Source organism: Empidonax traillii, unplaced genomic scaffold, assembly GCF_003031625.1.
Source record: "Empidonax traillii isolate 1590-97213 ecotype Southwest subspecies unplaced genomic scaffold, ASM303162v1 scaffold183:size818647, whole genome shotgun sequence".
NCBI classification, from domain to species: Eukaryota; Metazoa; Chordata; class Aves; order Passeriformes; family Tyrannidae; genus Empidonax; species Empidonax traillii.
The window spans coordinates 356,657-380,414 of NW_020955376.1; the positions used below are offsets into that span (position 1 = coordinate 356,657).

At 38.1% G+C, this 23,758-nt stretch overlaps 1 protein-coding gene across 2 annotated transcripts; it reads left to right on the plus strand.

Moving 5' to 3' along the window:
- Positions 1-3,842: 3,842 nt before the first annotated feature.
- Positions 3,843-21,941, plus strand: CARNMT1 (carnosine N-methyltransferase 1). 2 transcript variants are annotated; one of them, XR_003571526.1, is made up of 8 exons: positions 3,843-4,147; positions 6,603-6,798; positions 7,712-7,875; positions 14,845-14,985; positions 19,172-19,350; positions 20,366-20,475; positions 21,397-21,500; positions 21,752-21,869. XR_003571526.1 is itself a non-coding variant. In XM_027886286.1 (8 exons), exons 1-8 carry the CDS (start codon positions 3,849-3,851, stop codon positions 21,851-21,853), a joined length of 1,299 nt encoding a protein of 432 aa, XP_027742087.1. In that variant the 5' UTR covers positions 3,843-3,848; the 3' UTR covers positions 21,854-21,941. The 2 variants fall into 2 exon arrangements, 1 of the variants encoding a protein (XP_027742087.1); XM_027886286.1 differs by having other exon boundaries at positions 20,366-20,479; positions 21,752-21,941.
- The last annotated feature ends 1,817 nt before the right edge of the window (positions 21,942-23,758 follow it).

Sequence of the window (23,758 nt, forward strand, 5' to 3'; positions counted from 1 at the left end):
GGGAATGGAGGTTGTGGTCTGCTCATGGGATACTGGCTCTATCACTCCTTCCTCCTCACAGTCTTCTGCTGCTCCAGAGTGGGATCCCACCCATCGGAGCCAGTTTTCCACATCCACCTGCTCCGGCATGGTGATTCAGAGGAGGTAATGAACAATGGTATCACCCAAGTTTGCAGATCATACTAAGCTTTCTGAAGTAGTCCAACAGTGGTGCAGTGGCTTATAATAAGAGCTCAGGGCAGAGATCTTTCACAATTCTTCTGTAACTATGACATGGTTTGGAGTTCTATAATTTTTTTTTTAAATAAAAAAAAGCAGGTGGTGCTACTTTGCTCCTGTTTAAGACTGGTGGACACAGATTTTCAGTGCTGGGCAGTTGCAGTTTCTATATTTAGATGGAGTCCATTGTGGAGTTAAAAGAATGTCAGCTGATCAAAGGAATGAAGAAGCTGCTTTGTGAGGAGAGACTGAAAATGCTGGGACCCTTCACCATGGAAGGGGAAGACTGAGGGGTAAAAGGGTCAAGGTTTACAAAATCTTGAAAGCTGAGTCAAAGGGATGCATAACTAGTATTCACCAAATTGTACAAATACTAGTCTGGGTGGCACTTCTGCATTTGAAACAGATTGACCAGTTATATTAAGGTGATATTTCACACAGATAAAGATGGTACTTCATGCAGCAGACACTGAGCTTCTGAGATGTAATGCCATAGGAGGAAGATGGTACCAGCAAGTTCAAAGGGGATTTTGAAGATTCATTGATACCTCACCCATAAAAAATAGTAAAGAAGCAAGGAGGGCTATACCATGGATGGACTGTAGAAAATGACCAGGCTCACTGGCTATACCTAAATTCTGTGCTCTTGCCAATTACTACAGCAACTCAGTGGGAAAAAATAATCACGGAATATGCGAGGATCAATGAGTCCAACCCTTAGTTCTGTACAGGACCATCTCCAAGAGTCACACCATGTCCCTGAGTTGTGTCATCCAGATGCTTCTTGGAATCTTGTCAGGCTTGGTGCTGTGACCACTTCCCTGGAGACCTGTTCCAGCACTCAATCACCTTCTAGGTGAAGAATTTTTTTCTAATATCTAATTTAAACCTCCGCTGGCCATTTCTTGGGTCCAGTCACTGGTCACCACAGAGGAGAGATCAGGGCTTGCCCCTCCTCTTCCCGTCACGAGGAAGTTGTAACTGCAATGAGGTCTCTCCTCAGTTTCCTCTTCTCCAGGCTGAACACACCAAGTGACCTCAGCCGCTCCTCATAAAGCTTCCCCTCAAGGCCCTTCACCATCTTCATTGCTCTCTTGTGGACACTCTCTAATGGCTTAATATCTTTCTTATATTGTAGTGCCCAAAACTGCCACAGTATTCAAGATGAGGTCACACCAGTGCAGAGCAGAGCAGGACAATCACCTCCCTCGACTGGCTGGTGATGCTGTGCCTGATGCCCCCCAGGACACAGCTGGCCCTCCTGGCCGCCAGGGCAGTGCTGACTCATATTCAACTGGCCATTGGCCAGGACCCCCAGGTCCCTTTCCATGGCACTGCTTTCCAGCTTCTCATTCCCCAGTCTGTACCAACATCCAGGGTTGTCCCATTCCAAGCACAGAATCCTGTACTTTCCTTGTTGAACTTCATATGGCTGTTGATTGCCCAGTCCTCTCATTTGTCGAGGTCTCTCTGCAGGGCTTCCCTGCCTTCAAGGGAGTCAACAGCTCCTCCCAATTTTGTGTCATCTGCAAACTTGCTTAGCATCCCTTCCAGTCCTGTGTCCAAGTCATTTAGGAAGATGTTGAAGAGCTCAGGTCCTGAGCTGGAGCCCTGCATAACCCAACTAGTGACAGGTCACCAGTCTGATGTTACCTCATTCACCATTACCCTCTGTGCCTGACCCATGAGCCAATTGCTCACCCACCACATGATGTGTTTATGCAGCTGTGGGCTGGATATTTTGTCCAGAAGGATCCTGTGAGAGACAATACTGAAAGCTTTACTGAAATCCAAAGGATTATATGAACTGGCTTCCCCTGATCAACTACGTGGGTTATCTTATCATGAAAGGAAATAAAGTTTGATAATACTGTGCTTTCATGTGTTTTTCAATACCTCTCCATATATTTATCAGGCACTGAATTGACAATGAACTTCTAAGTCTATTTGGGATAAAAATATTTCAGGTGCTGTTACAAAAGCTTCCCTGCAACACTGGCATGTTGGCAGAATGCTTTTGCTTTAAGCGTAGTACAGCCCCTGACAGGAAAACTCGAGTTTGCCCTTGGCAAATGCAATTTGATTACCAGGGCTGTGCTAGCTGTGAAGCTGTGGCTGGGGAGAGCTGCATGACAGGAGCCTGTGGTTTGTCGTGTCACTTCCTGCTGGCAGCAATTTCAGGCTGTCACAGCTGAAAGAAAGCTTTGCTAAGTGTCTTGCATATGTTCAGAAACACTGTAGCCATAGAAGTGGTGTTGTTCTAGAGAAGGCAAATGGCTTATATATAAGAATTGCAGAAATGCCAGTACGTGACTAGTTTGATATTTAGGTGATTTCCTCATATCAAAATAACAGAGAGAACATGACAATGTACTAGTCATAAACACCAGTGTAGCAGGTACAAACGTTTTATCTTGCAGAGTTATTGATCCTGCCCTAACCTTCAAAGTTGAAAAGCTGAATTTCTGTCTAGCCTGTGTATCATTAATTTAGATGTTGGTTTTATCACACACAAGGTGCTTCCTAATGTACAAAACCAGTAAGTGCCCTTGGGAACAATGATTCCTTTGTCCATCAAACTAAATATGATGTCTGTGTTTCCTCTCTGGCACTGCCACTGAACACAGTGGCAAGTGATATCCAGTGCTCCATCAGTTAATGGAGTTGCAAGAGAGTAGGAGTAGTGTTAGGGTAAGGAATACTGGAAAACACTGAAAGTAAAGTGAGAGTATTTCTGTTAGGAGGCTGATGCTCCTATTTCTACAGAGTGAGGTAAGGCATGCTCTTCAGCATCTCAAACTGGGGATGGGCCCTTACAGATGAGGCCCTTGGGATCAGCCACCTCTTCTCAAAGCAGTTTGGAAAGGCATACAGTGACTTGCTGCAGGACACAGGATGCCTGCATCCATTGAAACAAGTTTTGTCAGGTGAAAGGGGGATGGGCTCAAGTATTATCAGGGCCCAGTGTGTTGTGGGGGAAATTTAGTACCTAGCGACTCATGCAAGGCAGTTAAACGTGCCTCCTCGCTCTTCCCTCCCCAGAGTTGGTCCTTGCGTTTCCTTCTAGGAAACATAATCCGGCTTTAGTCTGGCGCAGAGGTTCTTGCAAAGTACTGCCTCGTCTCAGCACAGCTGCCTGCTCAGCGGGGCTGGATGCGTGCCTTACCACAGCCTGCTGCAGTCACCAGGCGGAGAGCTGGGCTCTGACTGCTGCACCGGGACTTAATCTAAGTAAGGGAGGACTCCGAGGGGCGCCTTCGCGTGGGGCACGAGAGAGTGCTTCGGAGTCCCGGCCGCCGCGTGGCAGCCCCGCCGTGCCGCTTCTCGCACGGGCGGGGAGGAGCAGCGCTGCCCAGCCCGAGGTGCTGCCGACACCCGAGTGCCGGAAAAAGAGCGTCCGCCGGCACACCGGCCCCGCCCGGCACACCGGCCCCGCCCGGCACACCGGCCCCGCCCGGCACACCGGCCCCGCCCGGCACACCGGCCCCGCCCGGCACACCGGCCCCGCCCGGCACACCGGCCCCGCCCGGCACACCGGCCCCGCCCCGCCCCGCCCGTCTTCTCGCGATATTCCTGCCTGCGCCGAGCGGCCGGCGCGCGTGCGCGGTGGTCGCGGTCGCGCGCAGGGGATGTCGGCCACGTGCGCCGCGTGCCGGAAAGCGCGGGCGCCGCCGCTCCGGGCCGGGGGGGACCCGCCCGCCAAGGCGATGCGCAGGGGGCTGGGGGGGGGCCGCGACCCGGAAGGGGAGACGCGGCCCTGGCCGGGAGACAGCGCCGAGCCCGACGGGGAGCAGGCGGCCCCGCTCGGGGACGAGCGGCGGAGGCGGCGGCCGCTGGAGCCGAGGGCGCTGGCGGCCAGGGAGGAGGAGGAGGAACGCCTGGAACGGGAGCATTTCCGGAGGATCATCAACGCCTTCCGATACTACGGGTAACGAGAGCTGACCCCGTGCGCTGTGCCGGCGTGCGGCCCCGGCTCGCTGAGCGGCCCCGCGGGTCCGGGGCGGTGCCGCAGCTCCCGGGCTGGGCGCTCCCTGTGCGGTCCGCGCTCCTGCCCCGCTCCGTGCCGGGGTCGGGCACGGCAGCCGGGGCGGGGAGGGCCTTCTGCGCCGCTTACCTCTCGGGATACGCTCAGAGTGGCTTTGGTACCTGTCAGTTCGGAAGCATAAAAGAAAGCACGAAACCTGAAGGAGTGTGAAAGATCTCTTAGGAGATAAAAGACTCTCAGATACTGTAAAACCTTCAGAACTGTAAAACCTTCAGTTGTTCGTGCTGGCAAAGAAATACAAATGGTGTTTCAGTTATTGGGGAAATTTTTGAAAGACGTTTTAATTTGCACAGGAGATAAGGGCTAATGGGTACCAATTTTAATAACATCTGTTGAGTTAGAAGAGGGCTTACTGGCCCCATGTAAATCTAACTTTATAATTGAATCCGTGGAATAGAAGAGGAAACAAATTACTTAAATGGCACGGTGGTGGAGAATGGCTGAAAAAGTCTAGTCATCCTCAGTATTTTTGTAAAATTATTCCTGGTTTTAGGTTTGGGAAGCAGATTTGGGATGTAGAAACACTGTATATCTCTATACTTCAGTTGACCAAGCCCCATCATGTGGCTTATTAGTAGGTTTTGAACCCTTTTTGTCACAAGTGCAATTTTTACGTGATAGTGAAGTCCTTGATAAGAGTGGGTGATATTTATGTAATTCCTCCTGAGGTTTTCCTGTCTTGGGTATTATTTGTTTTCTGGGGTTAGTGGTTGAGCGGGAGGTTGGTCTAGATGGTACTTTAGTGTTTCTTCCGAAGTGAATTCTCTAATTCATTTCGGACGTATCAAAGACTTAGTCAAAAATATCTGATACTAATGGCTATTAACACAATTCCCAACTGTAATTTACTCATGTTAGCGATGTAATTTTGTCTTCAGGCCTCACAAGCTGAGAATATCATTCTCAACCTAATGCTGAACTGTGTCTCTGGGCTGCTTTTGAATGCTTGTTTCAGTAAATACATACAAAAAAGATGAAACCTAAATTTCCAATACAGAAGTTCAATTGAATTACCTCCCTCTCAAAGAAATAACTCCGAATGTAGGTGAAATTACATATCTCAGTAGTTTAAAGTAATTGGAATTTTTGATACATACAGATGTTTATTAATTGGACATATCTGTATGAATAAGGCAATAGCACACTTTCAGATGAGTCCAGATCTTGTTCTTGTCGTCTTGAGAGAAACAGACTTAACTTCATTATTTGTTATCCTGATTTGAGCAAATTATTAGTTTTGCTAGATGGTTGCAATGAGCATGAAAGGGTAGAGAATTAGGTTCAAAGATTTTTTTATCTGATGAAACATTCAAGAAGATGATGTTAAGCTAAGCTGATATGCTCTGTATAGAGAATCAGTTTATTTTTCTGTTGATTCTTCTGTGTTACCTAATGTAATTTTAAACCAGTATAGCTATTGTAGTGAACAAGCCCTTCTCAGTAACATGTGAATGAGATACTAACTGGTCAAATTTCAAGACTGAGGTTGCAACTAAAATTGCAGCAATTGCACCTTACTCTCACTGATGGCTAGTTTTCAGTTTTATATGGCTTTACGCTGACACAAGAGTTTGGGAAACTGCTGTATGGCTTGACCAGCCTAAATGATTTGGGGAACAAAAGGGGCAGTGTCTCTTATCCTGGCTTTATGACTGTGCTCAGCAACTAGACTTCTGTCAGTTTAGACAGAAGTCAAATCTAGAAAACTCTAGGAAAATTTTGGAAGATTCATGATATTTGTGAAACTTTTATCTTGGAGAAGTGGAAGAGTTATTTTTAGCTTGCGTCAGTTCCATGATCAAATTCACAGTACTCATACTGAGGGGAATATACTGTTAAAAGGTGGTAGCTTAGTGTGGCTGCCAGAACTCTGGTATGGTCCAGCTGTGACTTTTGTAGTTCTTTCAGAAGCAGCTGATTTTGGGGATCCCAATTCCCACTCCATCTCATTATTTCTGTAACCAAAGTTTACCACTGTATCCAGCTATTCATTCAATTTAATTTGGATTTGTGAAATAATCTTGGAGATGGTTGATTGTTAAATTTTGTAGATCCATGGATTAAAGTAGTGATGACCTGCTCTGGAAATGGGTGGCTAGTGATGAAACTAAGTCCTATTAAGCAGGGACATGTTAAAAAGAGTAATAATGTAGAACTAGAGCTTAAAATTTTTTGCCTAAAGACATTCTTGAAAACTTGTTCTCTTGTAAAGAATTACAAAGTCGGGTCACTTTCTGTGTATAACAAAGTGAATAATTGTCACTGGAATAGCTTACGGTGAATTATTTATATGTAATGTGTGTATTGGTTCTAAATATCTAAAACTTTTGCTTTTTAGAACGAATATGCATGAACGAGTGAACAGAACAGAGAGGCAGTTTAAGTCTCTGCCAGCTAACCAACAGAGTCTTCTTCCGCAATTTCTTCCTCACCTTGACAAGATTCGGAAGTGCATTGATCATAATCAAGAGATACTACAGACCATTGTGAATGACTGCGTTCACATGTTTGAAAATAAAGAATATGGAGAAGACGTATGTGAAAATGGACTTTTTCTTGATCCAAAACTAAAGTCTGTATGCTTTGGGATTTTCTACATTTGTTTTTCACACCTCTAGGCCTCCAACTTTCTTTCCTTCTGCCTTTGTTTTCTCGTTTCATGTTTCTTGCTTGCTTACACTTTTCTCACTCTTTCATGTTTTGCTAAGCTGATGCTTACTAAAGCTCTTTCTTATTAGTTCTTTTAGTTACCCTTAGGAAAACTAACTATGAATCTGGCAAATGTTTGTGAAAAGGTATTTTTCACTCCGGAGTTCTAGCTTTGCTCTGCTTACATTTTAAAGTTGTTTTTTTCTGTTAACTGTGTAGAACAGAAATGATATTGTCTGTAGGTTATTATATGTTACAGCCTTGTGAATTGGTTGCAATTTTACAAAGGCCGAGTATTTTTAATGTTTTTATTGGTAAGCACTTTTTTACTTGACCTGATTTTTTAGTGTGGTGCCTCTGTCAAATAAAATGGCTCTCAGACTTAAAAGGAGATGGAAACTGAGGTCCTTTTTGGTATCGGCAGACTCTACAGTGAGCTTCTTAGTGTTGCCATACCAGTACCTAAAGGGATCCTCTTTTCAGGGTAACCAGTTCAGCTTCTGCACTAGCTTGGCCCTGGTCCTTTCTTGAATAAGGACTGTGTATTTTTTTTCTGATGTGGAAACTGGTCTCTTGGATTCCAAATAGAGACAGCAAACTCAGATTGTTTAGGATATTAAGGTGTATTTGACCTCTGGTCCCAGGAATGAAAGGCAAGTGCTTTGTCAGCTAAAACTCCTAACAGCTCTTACATCATGGCATTTTTCTGTTTATAATTTCTTTTTTTTTTTTTCCCCCAAGACTCAAAAGACTTTGTACATTTTCCACTAACTTGTTTTTTTTCCCTACGTTAATCAGGGAAGCGGGAAGATTACACCAGCTTCAACATTTGACATGGATAAATTAAAGTCCACATTGAAACAATTTGTGAGAGACTGGAGTGAAGAGGGAAAGTCTGAGAGAGATTCCTGCTACCAGCCAATCATTAGTGAAATTGTAAAGAACTTTCCAAAAGACAGATGGTAATAGTGTCTTAAACTTATATTTATGTGGAGATACACTGTTGCACAATTCTAACAAAGTTTTTGTGGAGTAAAGAAAACCTTGTTTTCAAAATATAGGAATTTTTATGAACACAGTGGAATTTATTTTTTAATCATGAAAGTTTTTATTTCTAATACAAGGTGTTGAAAAATACCATATTAAAAAACTTCACAAAATAATACCAGGTAAATCAGGAATAGTGTTTTGTTGTTGTTCTGCAGCTTGGTGTAACAGAATATATTTAACCTCTCAAGTAAAAGACTTCAAGAGTGTGTGAAGTTAACTCAGTTGTAGCAGTCAGTTAGCAGATTATCAAAGGGTGTGTGCTACAGGAGAACCCTTGTGACAGCAGGAAGTATCATCATGGAAGGAAGGAATACTCTTAACCTCTAGTGCAGTTGCACTAAGAATTTAGTCTGAAAATAGTAAATTCTAGCCTTGGTTTCAAACAGGTGTTGCAAGACAATTCTTAAAAAAGCTTTGCTGCATGTATGAGGGTAACTTTTATAACCGTATTGGCTTGTTAACCCTGTTAAATAGTTGTTGATGCAGGTAAGTACATTTTAGGTAAAACCTGACAGTCTTACATTTAGAATATATGAGAACTTTCTACTCACAAATGTAATAAGCCACAACTTAGATTTGATATAGGTGGGTATTACTGTGGGGTTTTTCTCTCTCATTATATGTTAATAATGTACTAGTAAAAATTTGGAAAATGTCTCCTAGCCATCTTTTAGTTTCATTAGTAAAGACTGTTTGTGGTGGCAGAACACGGAGTGGATGTGGTTGATTTGTATTTTGCTTTGGACTGACTTAAGATAGAAAATGTTTTATCTGAGAGTGAATTTGGCAATGCTTTTACTGCTAATAGTGCCCTACATAAAATAAAAATGAGTTAAATACTGCAGGTTACTTGGTGCATCTCTGATGTGCAGGTCTATAGGAAAACTCATAGTTAGGTAGCAGTTCACCTTTTGTATGCTAGCCTTTGATGGATTGTGGTTGTGAGAGAGATAGCTTATGGCAGATCTTAAAAGATCCATGACTGAGGCTGAAAAAATCTTGACTTTTACATTTGTCATCAGTGAACTCTATTTCAAAACCTCCAGTATATATTAGGAAGCAACATGTGGTAACAGATTGGGTGAATCTGAAGTTGGTAGTTTTGTTCTTTACCACGAGTTCTGGTGGAAGTCAAACAGAACTAATGTGACAGAGCATGTGTCCCTATTATGGTGGCTCTGAAATACAATTTGAGTTTATTTTGTCTCTGTCAGAATCTCAATACATCAGTGTATAGATCAGACATCTCTACTACAAGTTTGAGTTTGTCAAACCAAGTGGTGGGGTTTTTTTTATTTCTAAAATATGTGTTAAATAAATACATATTAAAAAGTTTAATATTCATTATCACTATAGACCTGTTGTAGCACTTGTGCAAAGCCTTTTCTCTGTTCACGTATTCTTAGCTACTGTCTAGCTCATTCTTTTTCCTAGTGACCAAAGGCACTCTTCTACTTAGGTGTACTTACCTCTTTGAGGCAAAAAGCAGAATCATGTACTGTCAAGCTTAACTGGCAGTGCCTGGCAGGGCATGCTAGCTACTCGGTCTGGTATACAGTTTTATACGAACTTCACTGTCGTCCCCAGTGACAGGACTTGAAGAAATGGCATGAAGCTGAGTCAGGGAAGGTTAGGTTGAGTATCACCCAAAGGATGGTTGAGCACTGGAACAGGCTGCCCAGGGAAGTGGTCACAGCACCAAGCCTGTCTGCATTCAAGAAGTGTTTCGACAGTATTCTCAGGCACATGGTGGGATTCTTGGGGTGTCCTGTGCGGGGCTAGGAGTTGGTCTTGATGATCCTGATGGGTCTTTTCCAACTTAGCATATACTCTGATTTTATGATTTTGGAGCATAGTGGGTTTTTCAGTTTGAAGGGATGGATAGGGCCTGAACTAACCATAGTGGAGTTATTCTGTCCATTGTTTATAGTGGAAGAGGACTAACTGTGGACACCAGTGTGTGAAAACAGCTTGTAGATGAACCTCAGAGTTCAGCTTTGCATTTCTTTAGAGTTCTCTTTTTGCTGAAGTCTCCTGAGATGATGAAATGAAAGTGCTAGAGAAAAAGTGCATTGATGACACTGGGTGATGAAAACAACTTTTTCTAGATGTATTTTGCATTAAAAATGATAAAGAAATAATTTTAAATTTAAAACTGTCAATGCAAGTCACCTTTTACTTTGTAAAAGGAATTGTATTACACATCAAATTTTTAATATGCAATGGAATGGTACATGCAGTTTCTAGTTAACATAATTTGATAACATTATTGATTCCATGCATTGGAATTGTGTGAAAAAGGAGTTCAGATTTTTTAAACTATTAAAGTACGTTTCATTCCATGCACGCACATGTTGTAGTATGCTGTTCTTTGGAAGACTGACCTGTATGGGTTCAGTTGGTATGTAAAGAATAGGAAAAGCAGTGAAGTATTGTATATGCTTGCTCTTTGGGGAAGTAGAAGAAATATGAGCAACGGTTGAAAGTTTAGCTGTAAATTACAACAGTCTGAGGAGGTGCTAGTTACCCTGTGTTTCAGTCTAGGCTTCTGATAAGACTACCATCTACAAATAAAATACATGGCCAGAGCTGTTCCTGCCTCTTATTCCTCCTCAGAAATAATTCCTTCTTTCTTCTTAGCAGATTCTGTTGTTAGAATCAACCAAGCATTTTTAAGTGAAGTCCCATGAGATCAAGTCTTCATGAAGAACTGGCAGATTTCCTGTATTATTTATATTGGGATTTAATTGTGTTTCAGCTCACAGGTGCTCTGTAGTATTTAGATTTCTTGTATTTCTTCAATCTGAATGAGCTGTGATCACTACTTTCTGAAGGAGAAAATAGTAAAACATAGATACATTTGTATTTCTTGATGAAATGTGGTTTTTAAAGCATTTTTGCAGGGAAGCATAATTTAAGTTGAAAATCTAAATAAGCATACTGATACATTTTTTTCCGATTCCCTTTTTTCTGCCTTCTTTGTTTCCTATCACTTCTACTATTGTTACCCTTCCTGTTAAAGTGAAAGGATATAAAGATCATCACCTTCTTTTCCAAAAGAAATCTACAAAATAGTTAACCTTTTTGTTAATTATCATTCTATGGCCAAGAACAGTATACTTAGGCATTTTTTCCATTGTTTGCTTCTCATTAACGTGGTCTCTGGACTCCAACTATAATTTGAAATTTATCTTTGTTATGCTGTCCAGCAATCAATTGCATTTTCCAAGGTGCTGGCAGAACAGCCCAAAAGTGATCACCAGAACTCAGTTTCTTTTCTATATGAAAAGCAGGTTATTGGTCCTGAGCTTGGTTATATTTCTTGAATGTGCTCAGTCACATTTATAATAGAGTTGAAATTTCTGCTCTATTTGAATTTCATTTAACTTTATATAAAATAAAGCTGTCCTTGGAGATTTTTGTACTTAGCTAAAATTTCTTTAAACATTGGACTTAAGAGCAAACTGTATTGTCAGCGTTACTGCAGTCCACTGAGTGCTTTGCAGATCTTTACACGAAAGTATGTAAAACTCAGCTGCCAAGGTTGAGAAGAACTGGTCTTCAATTTATTGTGCTATTTAGCGTTTGTCTTTAAAAAGTCTCTGAAAATATGACTGAAGTAAAATAATGAAAACCCTGTGCTGAGAATTGGATCTAAATATACAGACACTGTAAACACCAGGAAAGGATTCCCACAGTGTGGTTTATTTTGATATTTCTGCTGATCATAAGCCCATCTCTGTATGGGATATGTATTTATCACTTCTTTTCATTACATAAATTGAACTGCAGTGAAAATGAGTTCTGTGTTACATCAGACACACTAGTTTTTCTTTTGCTGAGCATGTCTACCACTTTATCACCATTATTTTTGGTTATGACAAAATAGGCGTGAAATAAGCCTCTGTTTTAATCATGTTTAATGATGCCTGTTAAAAAAAATGTATACACCTCTAAAAAGTTAAAATCTTCCTTAATATCCTTAGACTTTTAAAAGCTGAAAATATATCACACTGCAAAATGCAGCACAAAAATGGCATGACAGATTTTGATTGTTTCTGATACTTCTCCACTATCTTTTTTAAGAGACTTATGCAGTTTCAGTGGTTGAGCCAAACAGAACCATGCATCCCTCTTCCCTGCTTTCCCTGCCTTTTGGCCAGCCTTGTCTCCCCATACCTGCCAAGTTAATAGGCTAATGTTTCTTCCCTATTGGACCACAATTATTTAGTGGGTACTTTTTGGATACCCATTTGTGTTCCTAACTACTGCTAGATGTGTCATAGAAATCCTGCTGCTGCTGACTGGTTCAAGGCTAGTTTTCACTATGGATAACTTTGGGTTATATTATCGCAGGTTTTTATTTTTTTTTTTTGTAATTGTCTTAGCTACTGCTGCAATCATATATCCACCAAAGGAAAGCATGTTTTTTCTGACCTGTTAAAGGACTGTGGCCATTAAAAAAGCAGTTTCTGTGCAATTAAAGATTTTTAGCTATTGTCATGATTCAAAATTCAGCATAGCATAGTGCACTGGGGTGCTTTCGTACCGCTGCTTTCATACCTTAATTTTTTTTAATTCATTAACTGTTTGTCACAAACAATTTTTTAAATGTCTTGAAAAGAAATAGGTGTTTGACCATTTTTTTCTGAAAACAGGACATTATCACTTGCTATGCAGTCAGTTTGCCACATACGTGATTTCTCTGACTGTAAATTTTAAAAAATGCTCTTGAAACTTTTTGGAAGGCTAGTTCAATGTTAGGGGTGACCAAACTGAGATTTGGTTATATTGTGTTTTATTAGTTGTCCTCTGTACGCTGAAATGAAGTTGATGGCCAGGACCAGTGTCTGGCAACTGATATAAAGAGTATAGGTAGAAATTAAATTGCTAACAAATTTCCAGACAGGCTTTAATCCCTTAATAAAGGTACAAATGAAAGTTTATTTAAGACTGCACTAGAAAAATACAATAGAAAACTATTCACTAAGAAAGAATTTGGAAAACTAGTTTAGAAATACAAAACCTTTATATTGTGAATGAAAAGATACAAGACAATTACAAGCAGTTCAAAATCAATTCACTTGACTGTTAGAGGATTTCTCTTGTTTTAGAATGCATAAAGGTGCAGATTTCAAAATATGAATACACCTGCATTATTAGGTTGTTTTAAGAAAAGTTTTTGTTCTAATCAATGTATCATAATCTTAAAAGTGGCTTTTTAACCCATTCATTGTAGAAGTGTCCGTATGGGTGTGCTAAAATCTGTGTAGAGCTAGTGTAAATATTTCATGAATAAAGTGAAATTGTAAGGAAATGAAGAAATAGATGAGGTTAGAAATACGTTTAGAATTATGGTGTATCACTGGGAAAAGGAAAACCTTTATGACTGAGGCTTTTCTGGCTTCTTCTGGAAAGCACATTTTTTTCTAGTTTCGTGTTTTCCAAAGTCTTGTTTTGAGCATGTAGTTTTCTCCTGAATTAATCTTTTGTTTTTTCTTTTTTTTTTTCAGTAGGACTGTCTTCTGGCTTCCCTTGTAGAATAGAGGTAGTGATAACCATTGCTTCACAGGAGTGCTCTTAAGTAATAACAAAAGTCTTGATTTCCTACTCCTTTTTAATCAGAAAAAGAACCTGCACATGTAATGGGAATGAAATGAAAGTCAGGAATGATTTTTCCCTTTTGGAGGTGTCATCACTAATTCTGTGATTAGGTCAAAACCCAAAAGACACTGTTAAAACTGCTTTGTTACATTGTGTGCCCTTTAGAAAAGAATAATACTTTCTGTTGATCTTGAGCAATAGTGTTCAGTAATGTACAGCTTTTCAGAATTTACATAACTCCTTCAGTTATCTTTGCTTGTTCAGCATGCTCTTTTGAACCCTTTTTGGCATGCAGAATTTTAAGATTTCAGAGGCTTTCCATTTTGCTCTCAGTGCTTGGATCTGCTGATTGTGGCCTCCTCCTTCATTCAGCTGCATATAAATTGATAGACATGATTTGTCTTTGAAGGTGACGTGAAACAGAGTAGTCTGAGTGCTCATACTTTATTTTTTGGTATATGAAATCATGAAGTCTTGTTCATGGCTGGAAAGTGAAAAATATTTCTTTTTAGATTAAGTATCTTTTCAGTTTGGTGTGGCAGTAGGTTTTGTTGTACGAGTGGAGCAAGTCTGATGGTTACACAAAGTCTATTGCCTCAAAGAGGAGCAAATTTTGAGATTCTTAGTTCTCCTATTTGTTAGTTGCTGCACTTGGAAGATGGGAGAGATTTTTCTAGGTATTTCAGTAAACACACTGCTGGATGTCTTCTGGATGTCTTCAACTTGATGCCTTGTTAGGGGTAAGGGGTTAGAGAGCCGATTTAGGAAATATGTCACTTAGATACTTCAGGGAAACTCAGAGTTGCTGAGATGGTTACCAAGGTTTTTACATTCTGAATTGCTCATCAGATTATGGAGGGTTTATGTTTCTAATTTCTCATGTCAAAATATAATTTTCATGCAAAGTAACAAAAATGTATCTAGAATACTTACTGATTATCAGTGGAACTCAGAAAAATATATGGTTCTATATGATAATGTTCTTCACGTAAGAAATTTTTGGCTTGATAACTGAAAGTTTTAAAGAAAAATATTGTTTACTAATTATGCTCTGTATTCTGAATGAGTTGTATATGTTCTTTCAAGTAGTTTCTGTGTATTGCTTTGACTGTACAATTAACCAATCTGATCAGAACTGGCTCAGTTTCCATTTAAAAGCAAAGTCATACAGGAAGAATAATATCTATGTATGTGGGGGGAAAATGTTTGACTGGACCTCTAAGTTGTGTTAAGAGGTATCAGATAAAGACTTAACTATTATTTTTGTTCTGTTGCAGGGATTTCTCCAAAGTTAATATCCTGGTACCTGGTGCTGGGCTAGGTAGATTGGCGTGGGAAATAGCTATGCTCGGTTATGCTTGCCAAGGAAATGAATGGAGCCTCTTTATGCTCTTTTCTTCTAACTTTGTACTCAACAGGTATATAGCTTACATTTTACTTGCTGATTAAAACCTAGAGAGGCAAAGTCATGAATGAGAAAAGTCTGAATATGTAAATCTCACAAGAACAGGTTTGTAAGTCCTAATACAGGACACACGTAAACACTTTTTACACTGTTTTACTGAAAAAAAAAGTCATAGGGATAAATGGGGAAGGAGGGATTGTATCAGTCATTAAAATGACAGGAAGCATAGGTTTTAATTATGAGATATAAAATCTCTAGACTGTACTGCAGATTTTCTGCAAAATTTTGATTAGCTTTGTGATTCATTTCACATGGTTCTGTAAAATGTGCACCTCTCGTACTGGCGTCAAATATGGACTCATAAATATGTTCATGGTGTGTAGTGGTGGTGATTAACAGAGGAAAGCTGCTAAAAGAAAGTATTACATTCCATACTGAGATTTTAGGCACTATTTTGACATGAAAAACAACCACTGAAGCATGCTGAGTTTGAGTGGCTAAAATAAGATTTAACAGTTCCCCAATTATGCTGAAGTAATCAATTTGAATGTAGTAAATTTCACTTTACATGTTTAATTTCAAATGGCATTTTTGTATTTGGTATTCTGCCACTTGAATTGGAAATTACTGGTTTCAGAATGAAGTTCTTAGGAAAGAAGATAGCACATGCTGCTGTTCTTTTAAGAAAGAGTGGGAAGGCTATGGGTGGGCAAGTATGAAAGGGGTCTGGGGGATGTTTTGGTTTTTTTGGTGGAGCTGGCCAAGTTCAGAGAGACAGAATTTGCCAGTTCATTCATCAGTCTCTTAAATGTATACCTTTACTGAAAACACCTGAACTACTGGTTTGTATTCTGTATTGACATGATGTTCTGGAGACCTGTTTGCAGACTGATTGTCTACAGTGCACTGTGATGATCTTACATCTCTTACAGCTTACTGCTCAGAAACAGCAAGGGGAAAACACTGTTTATGCTATTATATTAATATATATAAAGTATATATTATATATATAATATATAATGTTACATGAAAATAATGTTTATGACGGCTTCTGCATGTCTGTGTGTAACAGTAGTAGTCAATGTGTTGAAAATAGATATTTACTGGAGGTTCGTTTGTCCTTTTTTCCTACATTATTCTCAAATGAATCATCTGGTGGTGGAATTTTATATTAGAGTTGATCTGACTGATGCCTTGCAGCTACTGAAAGGAAGCCACATTCCTTATCCACTTTGGAACTTTTGAAATTATTCAAAGCAGCATAAAAGTATTCATTTCCCATCTTTGGTAGCAATGATCAACTGTCACGGAGGTTAACTTCACCCCTACCTACCTCTGATGGCAGGCTTCTTTAAATTGTGATTCTTTGGCCTATATGTGGAATTGTCCTGAAGATTCATGCTTAGCTAATGGTGGTAATCATTCTTAGCATCTCGTGCTCATGTAGTGTTTCCTGTTTATGTAGGATATTTAGCAAAGAGATGTATATGCATTAAACTTGCTAACAGTATGTGATTTTAGACAGCAAAATTGAGTATTGTGTAATTGCTGTAATCTTCATCTTTTCTGGGCAAATTATCAGTCACATTTCCTTGTTAGCATGGAAGAGAATACTGCGAGCCTGACTGAACTGCAGTCAATTCAGCTGAAGTCCAACCATTTTCCTCTCTGCCTGATCTAACTGGGCGCTTGGTGTGTCTTTTATAAAGGTCTTAGGCACTTGGAGAATCTTTCAGTTTAGTCTGCTCTGTATGTTATTTAAGTGGCTGTTCACAGTTAGCCTTCTGAAATGGACATCTTTGATTTCCTGAAACCGGAAGAAACAGAAATCATCAATATGAGGTGAAAATAATATTAAAGGAAGAGTGGTAAGAAACAAGGATTCAGTGACTTAGTTTTTAACTATATTCTCAATTTAACTTATTTCTTTTTTCAGTTGATGAAAGCATGAGGATTTTGTTAACATGTACTTAACAGTTTGGATATACCTTCTTTCTCTGACTGTGGTTCATTTTTAGGAGGACAAATTACTGTTTTGAGTGTCAAGCTAATTGCCACACTAGATTCTTAGATGTGCAGTGACTTAATATTTCTGTACACAGAGTGTTATCTGCTGATTTTCACATATTAAAAAAAAAAACCTGTAATTTTCTTAAATGGTTAACTTCTGTTACAGTGGATAGAATTGCATGGTATGATATATAGAGTGTGTGTCAAGGCATAACTGTGGTCATGGTAAGTATTTGAAATTATTTAGAGTGTGTTATTCTGTTGAGGAAGCACTAATTTGAGAATAAAGTGATCGTAGAGTACTTACGCTACAATGGCTCCAAAGCTCCTTTAGTTCTTTTACAGGAAATTCTACTTTTCCTTGTACACATAAGGTTTTTATGTGGTGTATTTTTCTAGTGTTTACATGAGTTCTGGATATAATGACAGATGTCAGAGGTGATCACTGGTGGTACAGACACACTTCATTTCTTAAAGTTTTGGAAGAGTTAAAACTGAAAAGCATAATCTGTTCTCTTGCCTCTGCTGGGCACAGCCTAAAGCACAGGACACTTTACTTCCCTGTGACATCTGACTGGAGGGGAAACAACACTAGAGTGGTGTCTGTGTAGATGAGACAGGATCAGCTGGTTGCTGACTTGCTGTTTTCCACATCTGTAGATATAGAGCACAGGGTCAATAGCCTTGGTCTCACTCAGTTTGAGGAAGTTGCATTAAAGTAATATAAAATCACTTTGTATGTAAGTCAAAACAGAGTTAGTTTAAAAAAGGTTTAATTAACACCAGTAGAATTCATGCTAGTAATTAGTTAATCTGTACTTTCTGGAAAGAAATTAACTCTAGATAAATCTTGACATTTGGAGAAGACTTGTTTGTTGCGTGTCCATGAATGCCTTAGGATGAAAACAGCTAAATTACACTTGATCTATAAACCAGTGGTCAGAAGTGAGATTTGACCTGTCAGTTTTTTCCAGAACTGAACAATAAATGCCCTGCCCCTTTGGAAAATAAAGAAATGTGTCACAAATGAATACGTTAGAGTTCTTATAATATAACATATATTAGATATGTTTTGTTGAAATGATGGAATTGCAAAGGACCGGAGTACTTAGTTTTGAAGTACTAATTGCTGAAGCTGGAAATGGAGGTTTTCAAGCTTTTATATGAAAAGGGGTTGGTCTTTTCTATTAAATTAGCAATTTCCTTTGTAACCGTTTCAGTATACTGCTGCTCAAATAAAAGTTGGTTTTGTATTATTTTTTAATTGATAAAAAGAAATATAAATGTGACATGAAGAAAGTAAAAAATGTTATTTCAAAGACTGTCACAGATGTATTCTAACCAGCAGCCAAAAGAATGCACTTTCTGTAACCCAGTAGATTGTTTGCAGTTTATGGAGCATTTGACAGATATGTTCTCTGTTGTCTCTGAAAGAAAATGTTTTCGTTTTTTAGTTACAGACTGATTTTACAAGACCATGGGAAAATCTTATTATACTTAAATGCTGTATTTTATCATTTTTTAAAAGAAAAGTTGATTTAGTTAGTCATGTCTACCCACAAATTTTATTCTGCAAAGACATTTACTTAGTGTAATTGCAGTGATCCAGATGTTACAAACTGAAAATGACTTCTAGTGTGCTTTGCAAAATGGCATTTATTTATTTTTTGAAATTTTAAAACATCCTTTCCATTAGCATCTGAAAAATGCTTCTTTTTGCTGTTTCAAAACCTTCTATGATTATGGTTTGGAAAAGACTGAAAAGTCGGGAATGAAAACAAACACTTCCAATAAAATAATGTAACTAATGTTACTCCTTTCTTTTTTTTTTTTAATAGATACATCATCCAGAAAATTTTAGCTTTTTAGAATATAGTAAATTATAAATTTCATTAATCTTACAAAATAAACTTATGTATTTTCTTTTCAGCAGAGAAATGAGTTGGAGAAAATTATGAAAAGTTGGAAAAGAAAATTCTAAAACTGGGCAGTTATTTTGTGATAATAATTTTTGTGTCAGAGTAAAATTAATTTTTTTATCAGTTCATAATGATGGGCAGTCTGAAGTGTTGTGAACTAGATTAAGTCCTTTAGCAAACGTGTAGCTTTTACAAGAACTTTGACTCCTGTATTTCTAAGAGATAAGCAATTAGTTGAAACTGAATTTTGCCGATTTTCATATTTTGCAGATGCTCTGAAATTAACTCATGTAAGCTTTATCCCTGGATTCATCAATTTAGCAATAACAGAAGATCTGCTGATCAAATACGACCAATTTATTTCCCAGATGTCGATCCTCACAGTCTTCCTTCTGGTTCAAACTTCTCTATGACAGCAGGGGATTTTCAGGAAATTTATTCTGAGTGCAGTGAGTAAATGCAAACTTCTAGGCTAGCCATGTATCTTCAGAGTAATTGGGATAGTTAATGATTAGAGAGAGAATGGAACTGTATCTACAAGCACTAAGGAAAACTAGTAAAACTGTAGTAAAACTTGCTATTAACTTTAGCGAGGTTTTCTTATTCAGAATATTTCTCCTGCTGTATAATAAAGTGCAAATCAAAAGGTCTGTTTCTTATTCCAAATTGGCTTTTCTTCTTAGCTATTAAAAGAATACAAACATCTCCTTGTTTGACAGGTCTTGCAGGACCCTTCTTTACAGTTATTTAATTTTCTGAAGATTACGTCTTTACCATTACAACATCTGATACTGGCATAAATCAAGACTTTTTTTTAAATTTTATTTACAGAACTTAAAACTTTTGCAATTTCAAGAATACATGTGTAGAGAAAAACAGGGACACTCATGCATTAAAAGGTAGACTTTGAAAGTTCCTGCTTATTAAATAGATTAGTAAAAAGCAGCTGGGGAGATATTCAGATACTGAATAAAATGTTTTAAAGCTAAGTGATTCGTGAATATAGACTTGTATTGTCCTAAATACTAGTTAGGGAGGCCTAAAATCACTGGGTATTTTTGCAGTTATATATTTAACAGTTGTCATATGAAGTTCATAGGACAGGTGAGTAACAGCACACTTGGGCCTTCATTTATATAAAATGTTACAACATTCACATTTTACAGTATATGTGTCACGTGTATGAACAATATTATGAAGTGTATGCATAATAACTATATGTAATATTTTAGAGTGTGTATATACATATACACACATATATACAGGTCAAATGAACCCAAACATAACAATTTTTAATATAAACCAAAATATTTTATTTACATGTAAACAAAGTTAGGAGCCTTCGGCTGTTGCTAGTTGAAGATAATTCTGAGTGTGTGAACAAATGCCAGGGGTAAAGGATGAACTTTCACAGGGGTAAAAACATTCAAACTAATCTCTGTATACTTTGCTCTTTTTATGCAGATACATGGGACTGTGTAGCAACTTGCTTTTTCATAGATACAGCACATAATGTTATTGATTACATTGATACTATTTGGAAAATCCTAAAGCCTGGAGGAATATGGATAAATGTAGGCAAGTGTGACCAGCCTCTCCTTTTGACTTATTTTTGATCGAACAACGGGCATCTAATACTTGCTAAGTGTGTGTGGATGAGTGTATCTGTGCAGAAAATGGTACAGCTAGAAAAATATAGGGCTTAGAAATTATCTCAGAAATGTTCAAAATATGTCCAGATGTTACAATCAAATTGTTACAATCAAGTCAACACCATGTGATTTTTAAATAGGCAAGTAAGTCTTCCCAGTAGCAGGTTTTCCATTTGTGCATCAAACATTTGTTATGTGACAACTGTAGTGTTCTGTATTCTTTTTTGCTAGTGTTTTTAGAAAGTAAAACTTATGTTGGTCAGTGTATGTCAGTACATTCTTGCTTTTATTATTTTCGTCTTTACTGGTACTGCTCTTCAAAACAGATGTTTTGGCAATGAGATCTATATATGCCTTGGATCAAAACTGAAGAGTCTTCTGTGGTGAAGGAATGTCAGTCAGTCAGTCACTATCCCTGTCCTGGCCAGTCATAGTGTGCAGGCAGAGCTCCTGAGCTTTAGAGAGAGAGGTGATGCTGGACTAAAGAAATTTTAAGATACAGAAAACACAGTCTGGTGGGGAATGTGACAAACTGTTGAATAAGCAACCGAAGTAATTTGTTTTCAGTTTTGTGTTGATTCTCAAATTCATGATAAAAATCATGTTTGAGTGATAGAAATACATTCTTTTGTCAGTACTTAGAGAATCATAGAGTGACTTAGCTTGCAAGGGACTTCAGAGATCATTAGTTTCAACCCCCCTGCTGTGGGCAGGGAACGTTTCACATTTTTAAATATGTGAGTCTGGATGTAAGCATTTGTTGCACTTCCAGTGTGTGCTCTTGATTTTTAAAACATTTTTTGTCTTTTTGATAGCCATTCCTATTTTATCTTTGTACTCTAGGTCCTCTCCTTTACCATTTTGAAAACTTGGGAAATGAACTTTCTATAGAATTAAGCTATGAGGATATAAAAAATGTTATCCTACAATATGGATTCCATATAGAGGTAAGAAGATGCTGTAGTTTGCAATGAGTAGTATTGGTATAAACCAGGCAAACTGCTTTGAGTAAACCACCATAAATTTAGTTCAGTGTAATGGCATTTATTAATAACATCTCGGAGTATTACACATGTTACAAATTATCTGCTTTTCTCATTTTTGAGAGGTGTACAGATGGGCCTTGAAGTCTAATATAGCAATTTCTTGTATCGTTCCTGTAGAGAAGGTGTCTTGAAAACTGCTGCTTTGTTTTCAGGTGGAGAAAGAATCTGTACTGTCAACTTACACTGTGAATGAACTCTCCATGATGAAATACTACTATGAATGCGTGTTGTTTGTGGTGAGAAAACCAAAATAGTAGTGGTCTGAATAGGTTAATAAGAAAAAAAAAAAAAAGTTGTCTTGAAAACTAGAAGTGAGGGTAAAATGGTGATGTATGAACACAACCTCAAATAGTGGTGCCTTCTTATTCCTAAGAGGATATAGATAGTGTCTATTTTCTTAATATCTTTATTGCTATTCAGACATACACTATGCCATGCATATTTGTAACATACTTGTGAAAGTGGAGGATATAATGTTCACATACACTGTCATTGTGCTTTGGAGTGCATTAAAAATAACAGTGAAAATGTTTTTTTTAAGAACAAAATTAAATGTTCGCCATAAGTAGGCTAATTCTTTGCATATGCTGCCTAATTTTTCATAGATTTGTAGTGATTTTTCTATTATCTGACATAGGAGTGCATGGAGGTGCTTACTGTATTAGCTGTTTTATGTTTAGAGAAGTATTTTTAAGTGTATACCTAAATTATGAAGTCTGAAATGGTTGGAAAGTGATAAAATTATTCTTGACAGATAAAATAGCCATCAGAACTGGTAGAGCATTTTCTGTGGAACTGAAATGAAGTAGATTATTGTATAAATGCTAATCTTTGACTGTACCACTGTTAACAGTTTAATTAAAACACAGAGCCTGTGGGCAATTTAAAATACTATGTGAAAGAATACTGAGTGAAGAAAAAGCAGAGTGTCACAGAGAAAAGCAGTATGATAACCTCAGTTGAGGAATACTACCAATTTTGATTAAACATTTTTTTGAAACTGAAATGTGTTAGATGCTTTGCCATCTTCAATACATTGATTTTGAGTCATCTTCTGATTGCTTAAGCCAAAATTTCTAAAGCTGATAAACATAGCTGAGTTATCCATGCCATGTGTAGGTAACATAAAAACACCTGTTGGGGCAGTGAAATTACATGTAAATATGTCCTATAACCTAATCACCTCTGCATGAGTCAGGATATGCAGACCAATTGGTAGACAATTTACTTGTAACTTCAGACACTTTATCCTTGTGACTTCTTGGTTCCTTCCTTAAACGAATGTGGTTTTTTCCTAGCCGATGTGGCTTAGGTGAATATTTAATTTACAAGTCATGATACTATACAACTGAATCTACTGTCAGTTGGAAGTTATGTACATGAAAACAACATTAATTAATAATCACTATTCCGGGTGGAGGTGCCATGTTAAGCATTTTGTTTTCTTAATATATTGATTACCTTAAGTATCATTTTCACACATTTTCAAAATCATCTTTAAAATATAAAACCATTATGAGGGGTCAAGTTTTTTTCATATTTGGCCTTAATGACACTGGTCAATATCTTGTTTATTTCCATTATTTTTAGTCCTGTCTTTCATGGTGGTGTCCTAATTACCTCCGTTTAATAGATTTGTTACTGGCTTTTTGATTTTTCCAATTAAGGCCAGAAATTTGTGCCTTTTATTCCTAAACTGAAAATCTGAAAGGATGAAAAACACAAACTTCTTCTTTTTTTTTTTTTTTTGGTTTCAGCACTGTGTAAGAAAGCATGCACCTGTATATGTTTCAGTACTTTGCCACTTGCAGCTCAGAATCCTTATTGAAATAAAGGTTTCTAGTCAGCAGCAGTTTTTAAGTACACCATGGCTTAAACTAATCTTATTTGGACTCTTCTTTCTGAAAGTGCACCACTGTGATTCAGTTCCATAAATGAGGTGTCAAAGGTCTACCCTGCTCCAAGAGAGAAGTGTTTCAAGAAGAAACACTGGTATATCAACATAAAATTAAAAATAAAAACCCTTGCACACCTAAAAATAGAAAAGCCACTTCCTTTAATTTCTGTATTGTACCATTTACTTTATTTTTTGAAGGAATTTGTGATTCTTTGCTTCAAATCTGGTTTTTTTTTTCTATTAGAATATGATTAGCATTTTA

What these genes read in the sequence shown, in the direction of transcription:
- CARNMT1 (XM_027886286.1), top strand. Translation starts at nt 3,849, where the DNA reads ATGTCGGCCACGTGCGCCGCGTGCCGGAAAGCGCGGGCGCCGCCGCTC. An exon ending in AACTTTCCAAAAGACAGATG is followed by an intron (nt 7,876 to 14,844) that starts GTAATAGTGTCT and finishes GTTCTGTTGCAG; the next exon opens with GGATTTCTCCAAAGTTAATA. An exon ending in AGGAATATGGATAAATGTAG is followed by an intron (nt 20,480 to 21,396) that starts GCAAGTGTGACC and finishes TTTGTACTCTAG; the next exon opens with GTCCTCTCCTTTACCATTTT.